Source organism: Chlamydotis macqueenii, chromosome 3 (assembly GCF_036417535.1).
Source record: "Chlamydotis macqueenii isolate bChlMac1 chromosome 3, bChlMac1.mat, whole genome shotgun sequence".
In the NCBI taxonomy this organism is placed as follows: domain Eukaryota; kingdom Metazoa; phylum Chordata; class Aves; order Otidiformes; family Otididae; genus Chlamydotis; species Chlamydotis macqueenii.
In genome coordinates, this window is record NC_141558.1 from 127,509,491 (window position 1) to 127,521,620 (window position 12,130).

Genomic DNA, 12,130 nt, shown 5'->3' on the forward strand with positions numbered 1-12,130 from the left:
TCCTCTGCTGGGGGTGGCAAGGTAGATGGTGCAGAGCATGGCAGATCACCTCTCAGGATGCTGGTACACACTCTGATGCACTGCCAGCCTCCTCTCCAAAGTGACAGCCAGGCCTAAGAGCTGCCGCAGTCTCTGGGGAGGGTCCACTCTAGCCATCTCATCACTGAGATTCTCAGTCAGCCCCAACCTGCAGCGGGCCAGAAGGGCTCATTCCCCTTTGGACAGTCTCAGGAACTGGATTTTGTGCTTGGCAGCTGATGGCTTCTGTGCTAGAGCTCCAGCCAGGCTGGTTGAGCTGCTGCTGTACAGCTGGGCCCTGCGCCAAACAGCTCGGAGCATACAATAATGAGTCAGGGTCCTGGAGGACAAGGTCACTGTGCTCTGTGTAGCAAATGACCATGTAGCAAGCCCTCCGCTGTGAGACTGCAGCAAACCAGCTCCCTCTCTGCCCTTGGCTGCTCCATGCTGTGCTGAGCCCCTCCAGCACTTGCCAGGGCCTGCCATGGAGAGGAGAAAAGAGCCCGAGAGGTCTGAGAGGAAGGGAGAGCCTATGCCCAGTGGTGGCATCTTTCTGTCACCCTCCTTTGCCAGCTGTGTATGCTCCTGTTATCAGCATTCAGGGTGGGAACAGCTTCATCCCCTTCCCTTTACTTCACACAGCCATCCACCTGAGGGAAACCTGTAACTGATTGCTTGGGACTGAATGCAACAGTGGGATATGGGACATCTTCGACTAGATCAGGTTGCTCAGAGCCTCATCCAACCTGGCCTTGAACAAGCTGTGTGGTGCTGTTGACACGCTGGAGGGGAGGGATTCCATCCAGAGGGACCCTGACAGGCTGCAGAGGTGGGCCCGTGCCAACCTCATGAAGTTCAACCAGGCCAAGTGCAAGGTCCTGCACCCGGGTCGTGGCAATCCCAGGCACAAATAGAGGCTGGGCAGAGAATGGATCGAGAGCAGCCCTGAGGAGAGGGACTTGGGAGTGATGGTGGACAAGAAGTCTAACATGAGCCGGCAATGTGTGCTTGCAGCCCAGAAGGCCAACCGCATCGTGGGCTGCATCAAAAGAAGCGTGGGCAGCAGGTTGAGGGAGGGGATTCTGGTGCTCTGCTCTGCTCTGGTGAGACCCCCCCCCCCTGCAGTGCTGCGTCCAGCTCTGGAGCCCCCAGCATCAGGAGGACGTGGAGCTGTTGGAGAGGGTCCAGAGGAGGCCACAAAGATGATCAGAGGGTTGGAGCAGCTCTGCTGTGAGGCCAGGCTGAGAAAGTTGGGGCTGTTCAGCCTGGAGAAGAGGAGGCTCTGGGGAGACCTTAGAGCAGCCTTCCAGTGCCTAAAGTCCTGGACAGGACAAGGGGTAATGGTTTCAAAATAGAGGGAGGTAGATTTAGATTGGATATTAGGAAATTTTTTTTTACAATGAAGGTTATAGAACACTGGAACAGGCTTCCCAGAGAGGTGGTGGAAGCCCCATCCCTGGAAACGTTCAAGGCCAGGCTGGATGAGGCTCTGAGCAACCTGATCTGGTTGGAGATGTCCCTGCTCCTTGCAGGGGGGTTGGACTAGATGACCTTTGAAGGTCCCTTCCAACCCTAACCATTCTATGATTCTATGATTCTATGATATAGGCGTACTCTGCATATACTGCGTTTGTTTTTCTGGTAGTTGTTTCTTTCTAACGTAAGTCTAGGTACATATTAAGGCCACACAGAGCACTGGAGACACTGTGATTTTTTTTTTCTTCAAGTAATCATATACCATTCTTCCTTTACTCTTTGGCCATTTTGTTACAGGCATAATGTCTAGAAAATCTCTAGCAATAGTTTATCCAAGTTACTGAATTGAAGTCAGCTGGGTTATAAAGTGGTATCAAAGTAAATATGTGATAAAATGCTTTTAGGCAAACAATCAGAGGAGAAAGTAACTTGGCATTTGGAGTGGCTATGACATCAGAAGGTATCTTTGATACATCAGTATCAAGAGAAAGCTTTCCTACAGGTAGCAGTCTGACCTTCCCTTAGTGCTAGCTGTTGAAATGCAGGGTGAGGAGCATCAAAACTATGTTTTGGACTGCTTATGTGCTGCGTGGTACCCAGTTATTCTGGACGCAACCCCATAGACTTCTATATGCAAGCCCAAGACCCCAGCTCTCTATCTCCAGCCTAATCCAGATTTTATCACTCTCTGGTTCTGTTTTCAGACTGTTCCCATTTGCACATGTCACCTCCAGCGCAAGAAAAGCAATTGCAGAAATGTTGGTCCTCAGGGATGGATCCAGGTGTCAAGCTCCCATAGTCTGAATCCAGGCATCGGGAATCCCCTGGGGGACCCTATTGTCCATATCTGTGGGGTGTCCGGAGGTCACTGAGATCTGGGATGCTCTGACATTGCCAGGTGGCCCTGGGAGGCAGAAGGAGGAATGAGAAAGAGGAGGAGAGAGGAGGAGACCCTTATATCCCCATCTTAGGAGGGGTGATCATGGGGCATCTAGGGGGACCAAGGGACAATTGATGGCTCCTGGGGGCAACTGATGGGTCTAAAGGTGAAAGTATGTGACCCTGGGGGAAAGTGGGGGCATCTGGGTCAATTGACTGTAACTGGGACCCTGAAAGGCACAGTGAGAGGTCTGGGGAAAAATGGGGAAAAGTGGCAGGGTCTTAGGGGAAATTAGGGAATCTGGGGGAAGCAAGGCAGCCTGGAGTTGTCCTGGATGCAAGGGAGGGGTCCTGGAATGGGCCAGAGGACAATGGGAGTCACAGGGGGAAATAGGAGGCCCTGTGAGTTTAGGAGTCCCGGCAGCCTACAGCTGCCCCTGGACACCTGGGTCCCGTCACATTTGTAGGGAATCTCAAGAGACTGAGGGTCCAGAGGGAGTTCTGGGAGCCCCTGGTCTGCAGGGGGCTCCAGAAGCATGGGGATTTTGAGGGTAAGGTTTACCATGTCAGGAAGACTCACACCAGCAGCAGGACGAGCGCCATGGAGCCAAGTGCCAACACCAGCCTCAGCCATGCTGTGTGGTGTGGGGCCATCCTGCTGTGGGGCAAGCACAGCGCAGCGCTGAACCGAGCCTGGAGTGCCAGCTCTGCTGCCACTCTGACACTGTGGGGACTCAGGCACCTTGGGGCGCTGTGCCCCAGGGACCGGATGTCCCTGCAGCACCTGCTCCAGCCACAGACCTCACTGCCCGCAGAGAAGCCAGGCATTGGGAGCTCCTCCTCCACTCCATCTGTCCACCATGGACACAGGTGTCCTGGCACCCCGCTTACACCCCCATGCACCCCTCTCCCATGGACCCAGGTGTCTGTGGTCCCACTCCACCCCACACTGCTCACTGACCCCAAGGCACTCAGGTGTCTGGGCCCACCGTTGAGGTAGAAGTACTTAAGAACCATGCGCTCAGAAGGGACCCCTCGGGGACAGGCAAGGATTTCCGAAGTAGGGTCCTGAAGGGTCAGACCAAGAGCTCCATCTGCAATCCCATGCAGCTCCTCAAACATTGACAGATCTTGTGTGTGCATCTGAGGCACAGAGGAACACATCAGTGCAGCCTGGTCCTCCGGGTACACGAAACAGCAGACGTGTGCATGCAAAGGCACCCGTGTCCTGCACATGCTCGTCATGTCCCCTCCATGCTTCTTGTCCCCTTTGCTCATGCAGGTGTTGGATACCTGGAGTACCAGGGGCACTTAGTGAACAATCCAGACCGAATGGAATTGTTATGTTTGTGAGCAGCAGGCCTCAAGGACATCACTGAAGCCGCTTGTGAGAAAGTAATGAAGCCGCCTGTAAGAAAGTACTGAAGCCACCTGTGAGAAAATAATGAGGCCGCCTGTGAGAAAGTAATGAAGCTTCCTGTGAGAAAGTAAACGAAGCAACCTTGAGAAGAAGGAAAACAGCTGGCATACGTGACTGGGGGCTGAATGTGAAGCAGGGTGCAGGTGGAGAGAGCCGTGCGTGTGAACATGGAGACTTAACGAATCATATTTTAGCTAGGAGCGCGTGCATGATATAGTTAACCAATTAGTAGAGAGCTTGCGTATGATACGGAATTAGAAGGGCTATATTAACCGGGATGTATCAACAATAAATTGGCATTTGCTTGATCATATTGGTCGTCAGCAGTGTCCGTTACTTCCGCGTCAACACGCAGGTGCATGCCCCTCATGTCCCACACATGCTCCTCATGCCCCATGTGTGTGCACACAGAGATGCACAAGCAGAGCATACAGAAAAGTCACTTCCTTCACAGACGCGTACACACAAGTGGACATGGATCTGCAAACACACAAGCGACCTGCCTCTTGCTTGTGTGCACCCTTCACATGCATGAGCATTTGCATGCATCCTGTGCATGTTTATACACATGCTACTTATAGCACACACACCTACTGTAGAAGCAATACCTGCATCTCTTGACAGTCCTCATGCCAAGTGCACAACTGTGTGCGTGCAGGCGGTGGGACCCATGCCCAATCCTCTCATGAATATCTACATACACTTTTGCACATGCATGTGCAACTCATGTCCTTAGCAAACATCCAGGTAATGGGCAGGTGGTGGGGGGTGTCGCAAAGGGTGCGTCGCAGTGCAGCGTAAGGGCTGGGGGGGTGCTGAGCCCAGCTTGGATGCCCATACCTGGGCAGTCCAAGAAAAACTGGCAGTCCATGGGATAGCGGGTCACACGCTGGAAGATGCAGGCACTGGCTGGTACCCAGGGAGGAAGAGACTTGGTGGTCCCAGGGGGATGTTAGATGTAGTAGGGGACAGGGTGTGGCAAGATAGAGGGATAGGCACTCACCACAGGGAGGGACGCACGTTGGAGCTGGTGGGGAGGCAGCAGCTTTAGACTGGGGATCATTGTGGATCCACATCCCTGTGATAAGCCGTAAGGGCTCAGCCTTTGTTCAGCCCAGAAGGGTTCCCTGGGGGCCCAGGCCCTAGGGTGGGCCAGGTTGGGGGTGCCCTAGGGTGTAGATGTCCAGAGTGGGGGGGCCTGTGACAGTCCCTTGAGTGGAGGTCCTGGGTGTTCCCCAGGGTGGGAGTTCTGAATGGGTGATAGCACTGGCCCTGTACCTTTCTACAGCTGGCTCACCTTCACCCAAATTAGAATCAGAGAACCCTAGAATAGTTTGGGTTGGAAGGGACCTTTAAAGGTCATCTCGTGCAACGCCCCCCGCCCCTGCAAGGAGCAGGGACACCTGCAACCAGATCAGGTTTAGGGTGTCTCTGCACACGCCTCGGCCCAGTCGTGCTGACGGGGTCGTCACCTTTGGGGAGGGATGTGTGCATCACCCCTTCCTCCGTCCCACTGCAGCCGCTCACCGCTCCTGCACCTGTTTGGATATTATTGAATACCAGACTAAAGTCCGAGAAGATTTACACGAAGCCCTAGTGTTTGAAGGGAAAAGACTTTTTATAGATGGCTCCTCTAAATATTTTAATGGAAAACACTGTAGTTAGCCGTTAGGGCTTCCCTTTATCGGGAAGAACCTGTTTGTGGATCTTGCTGAAAGTATAGCGGGAGAATTGGAGGTTACCAACTGTTGGGTTTGTGGGGGTCTTCTAATGAGTGAAGAATGGCCATGGAAAGGAATCAGTTCAGGTCCCCTCCAAATTCAAAGGTTTTCACGACACACTAGTCCAGACACACGCAGGGTCTAAGGGAGTGACTGTGAATTACTTGAACCTTCAAGCGCCTGTCATTCAGAACAACCAGCCATGCCTGTGTTTCTATATGCATTCATTCACAAAAGCAACCAACTAGTTTCAATATTTTCTTAACTGGTTGTTTCCTGGGCTGCATCCCCAGCAGCGTGGCCAGCAGGTCGAGGGAGGGGATTCTGCCCCTCTACTCTGCTCTGGTGAGACCCCCCCTGCAGTACTGCATCCAGCTCTGCAGCCCCCAGCATCGGAAGGACGTGGACCAGTTGGAGCGGTGTGAAGCGACAGGGGATGAACTGACCATCACCCCCATTCCCTGTTCTCCCCTGTGCCGCTCGGGGGGAGGAAGGAGGTAAAGTTAAGCCCGGGAAGAGGGAGGGGTGGGGAGGAAGTTTGTTCTCTGTCTCATTCTCCTGCTTTGGTTTTAATATTTTTCCCCGCGTTGAGTCTGTTTTGCCCATAACTGTGACTTTAAGGATCTCTCCCTGACCTTATCTCAAACCTCAAGCCTTTTCTCTTATATTATCTCTCCCTATTCCCTCGGAGGGTGGGGGGAGTGAGAGAGAGACTGCGTAGCTTGGTCCCGAACAGGGCTCAACTATGACGCTAAGGAAGTCCAGTTTCCAAAGCTACATATCTAGGTAGCAATAGACTCCTCTTGGCATTTGAAATAAGCTGGCAGATGGGAGGTGAGCGCTGGTAGTGTGTTTGGGGGTGTGTGTACACATATTGTCCCTGAAATTGCCCTCGCCCTGGTGGGGCTTGGAGGGCTCGCTCGTCTGGGCAGGTGCGACTGCCGTAGCCACGGTGACGGGAAACAGAACTGGGGTCCACGCTGCCCACTCTGCCTTTGTTACCTCAGAGAGCTCAGTGGCTGCTTCTGAATGAACCTGTTGCCTGCAGAAGCAGAGAGGAAGGGCTGTGGGTGTCAATGGCCAAGTGGGAGGCGACGGCTGAGCAGAAGGTGTGCGGCGTGAGGCAGTTGGAGGTGCCACAGCAACGGTTCCACGGCCACCGGGAGCTCAGCTCCGTCCGTGGTGACAGCCCGATGGCGACGTCTCCACGGGGCAGTGGAGCCGCAATGGCTGCCGCGCAGGTAGCCAGGTCGGAGGGCGAAGAGAGGAGTGCCGGTGCCGGGCAGGGCCGGAAAGCAAAGCCCAGCCAGCGTGTCCAGGAGCTGCGCGCCATCTTGGCCTTGCAAGGTGCTGCCCCTTCGGTTTGGCGGGCGTAGCCCAGGGTGAGTGGGGGCTCTTGGTGCGCCCATCGTCCTGCATGGTACCAACACCACCTTAATGTCCTGCAGAGCAAGGGAGGAAGTTTCTCACGCAGTCACGTGAGGAAAAGCTCAGTCAGAACAGAGAGCTGCTCCCCGGCCTGCGTGAGGTTTTGGAGGAGGACGCCCATGCCCTGGGCATTGCCCAGAAGGTACCGACAGGTCCCGTGTGCTGTGTCCCTGCCTGGTGCTGGTCCTGCAGAGCCAGCTCCTGCGCCGGTCCTCTCCGGGAGCAGACTTTGCAGGGCAGCAAGAGGACGTGACCATCCCCAGGCTGGCGGTGATATTCTCTGCCCCTCTCCTGCCCACAGCGCAACAAGCTCACCATCTCCGAGGCTTGCGGAGCGCAGAAGCACTTGGACGTTGCTTTGGCCAGGAAGACAGTGGAGGTAACAGCAGGGTCCGGTGGGCGTGGGCTGCTCGCAGAGGGTCGGGGCTCCGGGAGCGCTGGGAAGAACAGGGTGCACAGCGGAGGGACGTGGTCCTGGCACAAGGACAGCCCCACAGGGCTAGTGTGGTGCGACACAGGGTGTTCACGTCTGTTGCCATAGGTCCCTTTTCACCGTGGGAGCTATCCACACGTGTCCTCCTTTAGCCCCCTCAGCGGATGCTTTGCTCCAGCAGAGCTCCTCGCCTTCCCACTCTGTGTGTCCCCAGGGCTGCTCGAATTCCTGCGGGCTCCAGCTGCACCCCTGGGAGAGAGATGCCGTCTCTGCCCTCGGCTGCCTGTCCCAAGGGTATCACCTGGTCATAAGGCCATGGAAATAGAGGCGCCGGCCCCGCGGAGCTGCCTTTGCCCAGGGGCCTCTTGCAGGGACAGAGTGGCGCCACCGCTCTCTGCCAGCTTCTGCATCTAGGGCACTGGTTGATTTTCTTGACGCCCAGCCCCCGGTCTGCGTTACACGGAGTCCCTAAGCCCGACCCGCCGCTGCCGTCAGCAGATGCCCACCTCTCCCTTATCCCAGTCAGCCCCCCAGAGCAAACCGCTCCCAGATCCCGTCCTGCCAAGGGAGTGACAATGTCCCGGACCAACATCCCAGCGTCCCCGGCTCTACCTTGGGAGGAGTTTTCCAGGCAGGACCCTCTTCTCCCTCGGGTGTCCAGTGAGCCCTGTCTCCAGCCTGGCGGACTCTCGTGCGCCCATCCAGGTGGGCCAGGAGAAGGTCCGGGCCGAAATCTATGACCGAGCAAACGTGTGCAACATGCTGCTGTACCAGATGAGGCAGCGCAGCCAAGTGCTGGACGAGCTGCAGCAGAGGTGGCAGCGGCAGCTGCAGGCTGCCGCCAAGGATGAGAAGCGGCACCAGGCGCAGGGGCAGGTAGCCAGGACCCCTTCCCAGGGTGGCAGCACCCGGCGGGGGGCTCGAACCCAACCCCTCCGTTCCCCGGGTGGGCACTGGGCTCAGCACATGGAGTCATCCCGTGTCCCCCCACCCGTCTCTGCCCCAGGCAATTTGCCAGCTGGAGAACAACATTGAGAAAATGTTCACCGCAGTTCACACGGGACAGACGGTGACCGCCCTGTACTTGGCAGTGCGGGATGTCCTGAGAAAGGTGAGCTCCCCTTCCCTGGGCCATCGGCCCTCCCACTCCCCCTTGCAAAGGCAATGAGGTGCCCCAGGGGCTGCGCTGGTGGGATGTCCTCCTGGCTTGGTGAGGTCCTCCTGCACCCCTCCATCCCCTGTCACAGCGCCAGGGACCCCCAGGGCTCCGTGAGGTGACATGCTGTGGCTCCCTGTGTCCCCTGTCCCAGGAGCTGGCCCACCTGCCTCCGCAGCTGGACCTCCTGTGCGGGATGGCTGAGCTGTGCCACGGGGAGTTGGAAGACATGGAGCTCATAGCCTTGGATGCTCTCAAAGCTGCTGATGTAACCAAGGTGAGATGGGGCAGGGCATCTTGGGGCCCTCTCCCACCCTCCAGAACCCACAGACAGCAGCACGCGCCCGGGCTGGTGAGTCTTCCTGCAATAAAGAGCAAAAGAGACTGAGCTGGGCGTGCCCGCAGCAGCCAGGTGCCTCCATAGCTCCTCCCATGTCTTGCTCTTGGGCCGGGCCGCCCTGGGGTCAACCAGCCTGAAGCACCAGGCGTGGTGAAGGCAGCATGCTCCATCCTTCAGCCCTCCCCGCCCTCCTTCCACCCCAGTTTCCTACCCAGCCCATTTACACGGGGGGTCATTTTGGACGCTGGCCATCCCAGAAGCTTGGCAGGTCCATGCCAGCTTGGCAGCCACTTCTCCCTTCCCTGATGTGCTCCAGGAGGACATGGCCGAGATGAAAACCCGGTTTCTCGCAGAGAGAGACCACAGGTATCGCTCCCTGGCCACCCTGAAGGAGCACACCAAGAGGCTCTGGCTGAAGGAAGCAATGAAAAGGCACCAGAGAGCGGTGAGCTGGGGGCAGCCGGTGCAGGCAGGGCTGCGGGCAGATGGCAGGCATCAGTGCCAAGCCCCCCGTGGGTGTGGGGGCTGCAGGGCCAGCTCCCCCAGGGTGCTAGCAGCTCGGGGGGGTGACAATGAACATCCTTGCAGCACGGCACTGACGAGTTCACCGTGGACAACTCAACCCTGAACCCAGATGACCCACTGGTGGGTGAGTGCCTGGTGGGGTGCGGGGGGTGGGGGAGCGGGACGAGGGCGCAGCTGCCGGCATCCTTCTGTGCCGCTTTCCTCCCACCACAGGTGCCACACTGGAGGCCACCAAGTCCCGGCTGGGGCACGAGGCCTGGGTGACCGAGAAGATGGAGAAGGCCAAGGCTGCGGCGCAGTGCTCCTGCCTCTGGGTAACGTAAAAACCTGTCTCTGCTAGAGAACCCAGCGCTGCTCGAGCCCCGGGGAGCCAAGACCTCTCTGCTCTCCTTGTTTCATTGCAGGGTTATCTGCTCTGCTCTGTCCCTGGAGCCCCCCAAAGCCCCTCTTGTGCAGGCAGAGATGGAGCTGCCTTTCTCCACGCCACGAGGCTGAAGTTGTCCATGGAGCAGAAACCGCTCCGAGGCCATAGCTCAGATCCTGCACCCTGCAGGAGCACCCTGGGCTGAGTCCTCATGCTTTCCCCTGGCTAGGACATCCCCATCAGGCTCCTGGAACAGCAGAAGTCCTCGGTGGACATGGAGGCCTACCTGAAGGAGTGCAAGGAGAAGAAGCAGGCGCTGGAGCAGACGCTGAAAGAGCTGGAGCTCAAGCAGGCGGAGCTGAAGTTTGGCCAGCCCCCCGGCACAACCAGGTACTGCTGGCCTCGGCCCAGTCGTGCTGACGGGGTCGTCGCCTTTGGGGAGGGACGTGTGCATCACTCATTCCTCCGTCCCACTGCAGCCGCTCACCGCTCCTACACCGGGAGGTTTTCTGAGCAGGGTGCTCCCCCAACTCTGGTCCTGGCAGAGCAGCCAAAGCTGCTGCTGCGGCAGCAGGACCCTTGCTCCTTGCCTGGCGTGGGAAGTTGGGTTGCCAGCAGCATCTCTGCTCTGCAGTTGGAGCGGGGACAACCTGAGCAGCTTTTGCAGCAGGTTTAGGGTGTCTCTGCACACCTGTGCAGTTGTATGGATGTGAATGTGGTTGGCTCCAGGATACTGGAGGAGGAGCTGAGGATGAAGCTGCAGCGGGAAGAGGCCCGGCTGGAGCGAATGCGAGCCCAGATGCTGAGGAATCGGGAGCTCCTGCTGGAGTTTGAAAACGGCATTGACAACCTCTTTGTCCATCTGCATGGCATCACCATGCCCGGCCAGGTACCCACGTGGCCCTGGGGTGAGCACGACCCCGGCCGGTGCTCGGTGGTGCAACAGCACAGCGCAGTGACACTTGGGGCAGCCACCCTCACCCCAAGTGGTTCATTTTCCCCACCAAGGTTGTTGTTCTCTCTCTGACTCCAGGATGATTCTGTCAAGGCCAGGAGGGTGGAGGAGAAGCTCCAGCACTGTGAGCAGAAGCTGCAGTACCTGGTGCAGCGAGTGGCCGACCTGCCCACACACAGGCAAAGCCCTGACGAGGAGAACGAGGTGCGCCGGGACTCAGTCCTTGCTGTGGTCTTTGGGGACCCACACGGGGTTCTCCCGCATGGCCCATCCCAAGCCGTCCTCCCAGCTGGGAGGATGGAGGTGGCCCCAGGGAAGAGCCATGGAGCAGCTCAGCCCCAGGTGGCCCTGGGCACTGTGGGGCATCCCCCGCAGAGGGGCATGGAGGTGGGGTGCCCCTTGGGTTGTAACTCACCTCCCCGTCAGCAATTACCCCAGGATGTCTTTCACAGACTTTTGTGAAGGTCAGAAACATTCTGGAGCAAGCAACCGCAAACGATGCACAGAACCTGAAGGTTTGCTTGAAGGACATAGGCAGTAGCGTCCAAGGTAGGAGAGCACAGCGGGGACACGTCCCCCAGCGACTGTCGCAGCCCCTGCACGCTGGGATTTCTGAGTGTCTTTGCCTGTCTATCTCCCACTGTCCCAGCAGACCCCAACCGCTCCTCTCCGCTCTCTCCTCCAGACCCCTTTGATTTCGGTGACAAGGACCATGACCTTGTCCTCACGCGGGAAGACATCAAGAAGCAGGGGCTGCACGTGATCGAAAGCAAGAAGAAAAGCAGGAAGAAGTAGCGGTTGCGTCATGAGAGCCTTGGATGCCCGAGACCACCAGTTATACCCTTTTCCTGGCACGTTTAATAGAGCAGATCTTTTTCATTCCTCCCAAGCCTGCGGTAAAACTGGCACAGGGGGCCTAGGTCAGTTCTGTCTCCCGGGACGCATGGGGGTCAGAGCCTGAGGGGTGCTGAGCTGGGTTTGGAGGCAGCCCCATCCTCCTGTCCGTTGCCCAGCTGCTCTCCCCGCAGAGGTGGGGATGGGCTGGGGTGGGGACTGCTTTGCCGGCCAGAGCAAAGCTGAGGGCGAGCTGGCTTTCTCCCCCTTCGTCCTGTGGGGCCAGCACCTTCCTGCGACGTCTGCCCCCCAGGCAGCTCTGGGACACCCATGGGCTGGCGTGTGTTTGAGGCAGCTATGGGGCAACATGGGGCAGTGGCCAAGACCTGGACGGGTATCGGACCCGAGGGTGGGTGTTGTGGTGTCCGTGCATGGGAGGGGAAGGGCAGAGCCTGCCTTGGAACGGAGAGGGAAATCTGAGATGAAGCCCTTAGACTGGGGCTGCCTGACCTGTCATAGCGTCACTGAATCCTAGAATAGTTTGGGTTGGAAGGGACCTTTAAAGGTCATCTCGTGCAACA

General features: G+C 57.5%; 1 protein-coding gene across 1 annotated transcript; it reads left to right on the plus strand.

The window, feature by feature from the left end:
• The first annotated feature begins 4,519 nt into the window (after positions 1–4,519).
• On the plus strand, positions 4,520–11,510 carry LOC147601524 (coiled-coil domain-containing protein 183-like). The gene is made up of 16 exons (XM_086744691.1): positions 4,520–4,540; positions 5,878–6,011; positions 6,563–6,861; positions 6,963–7,084; positions 7,244–7,321; positions 8,081–8,251; positions 8,382–8,486; positions 8,686–8,808; positions 9,188–9,316; positions 9,460–9,520; positions 9,610–9,710; positions 9,990–10,150; positions 10,490–10,649; positions 10,794–10,919; positions 11,168–11,264; positions 11,401–11,510. Exons 1-16 carry the CDS (start codon positions 4,520–4,522, stop codon positions 11,508–11,510), a joined length of 1,998 nt encoding a protein of 665 aa, XP_086600817.1.
• The last annotated feature ends 620 nt before the right edge of the window (positions 11,511–12,130 follow it).

Bases quoted from the DNA above. Each gene is read 5' to 3' on its own strand.
- LOC147601524 (XM_086744691.1), top strand. From the start codon at position 4,520: ATGTCCTTAGCAAACATCCAG. The intron at 7,085-7,243 runs GTACCGACAGGT...TCCTGCCCACAG, and splicing joins CCCTGGGCATTGCCCAGAAG to CGCAACAAGCTCACCATCTC. The intron at 9,711-9,989 runs GTAACGTAAAAA...TCCCCTGGCTAG, and splicing joins CGCAGTGCTCCTGCCTCTGG to GACATCCCCATCAGGCTCCT.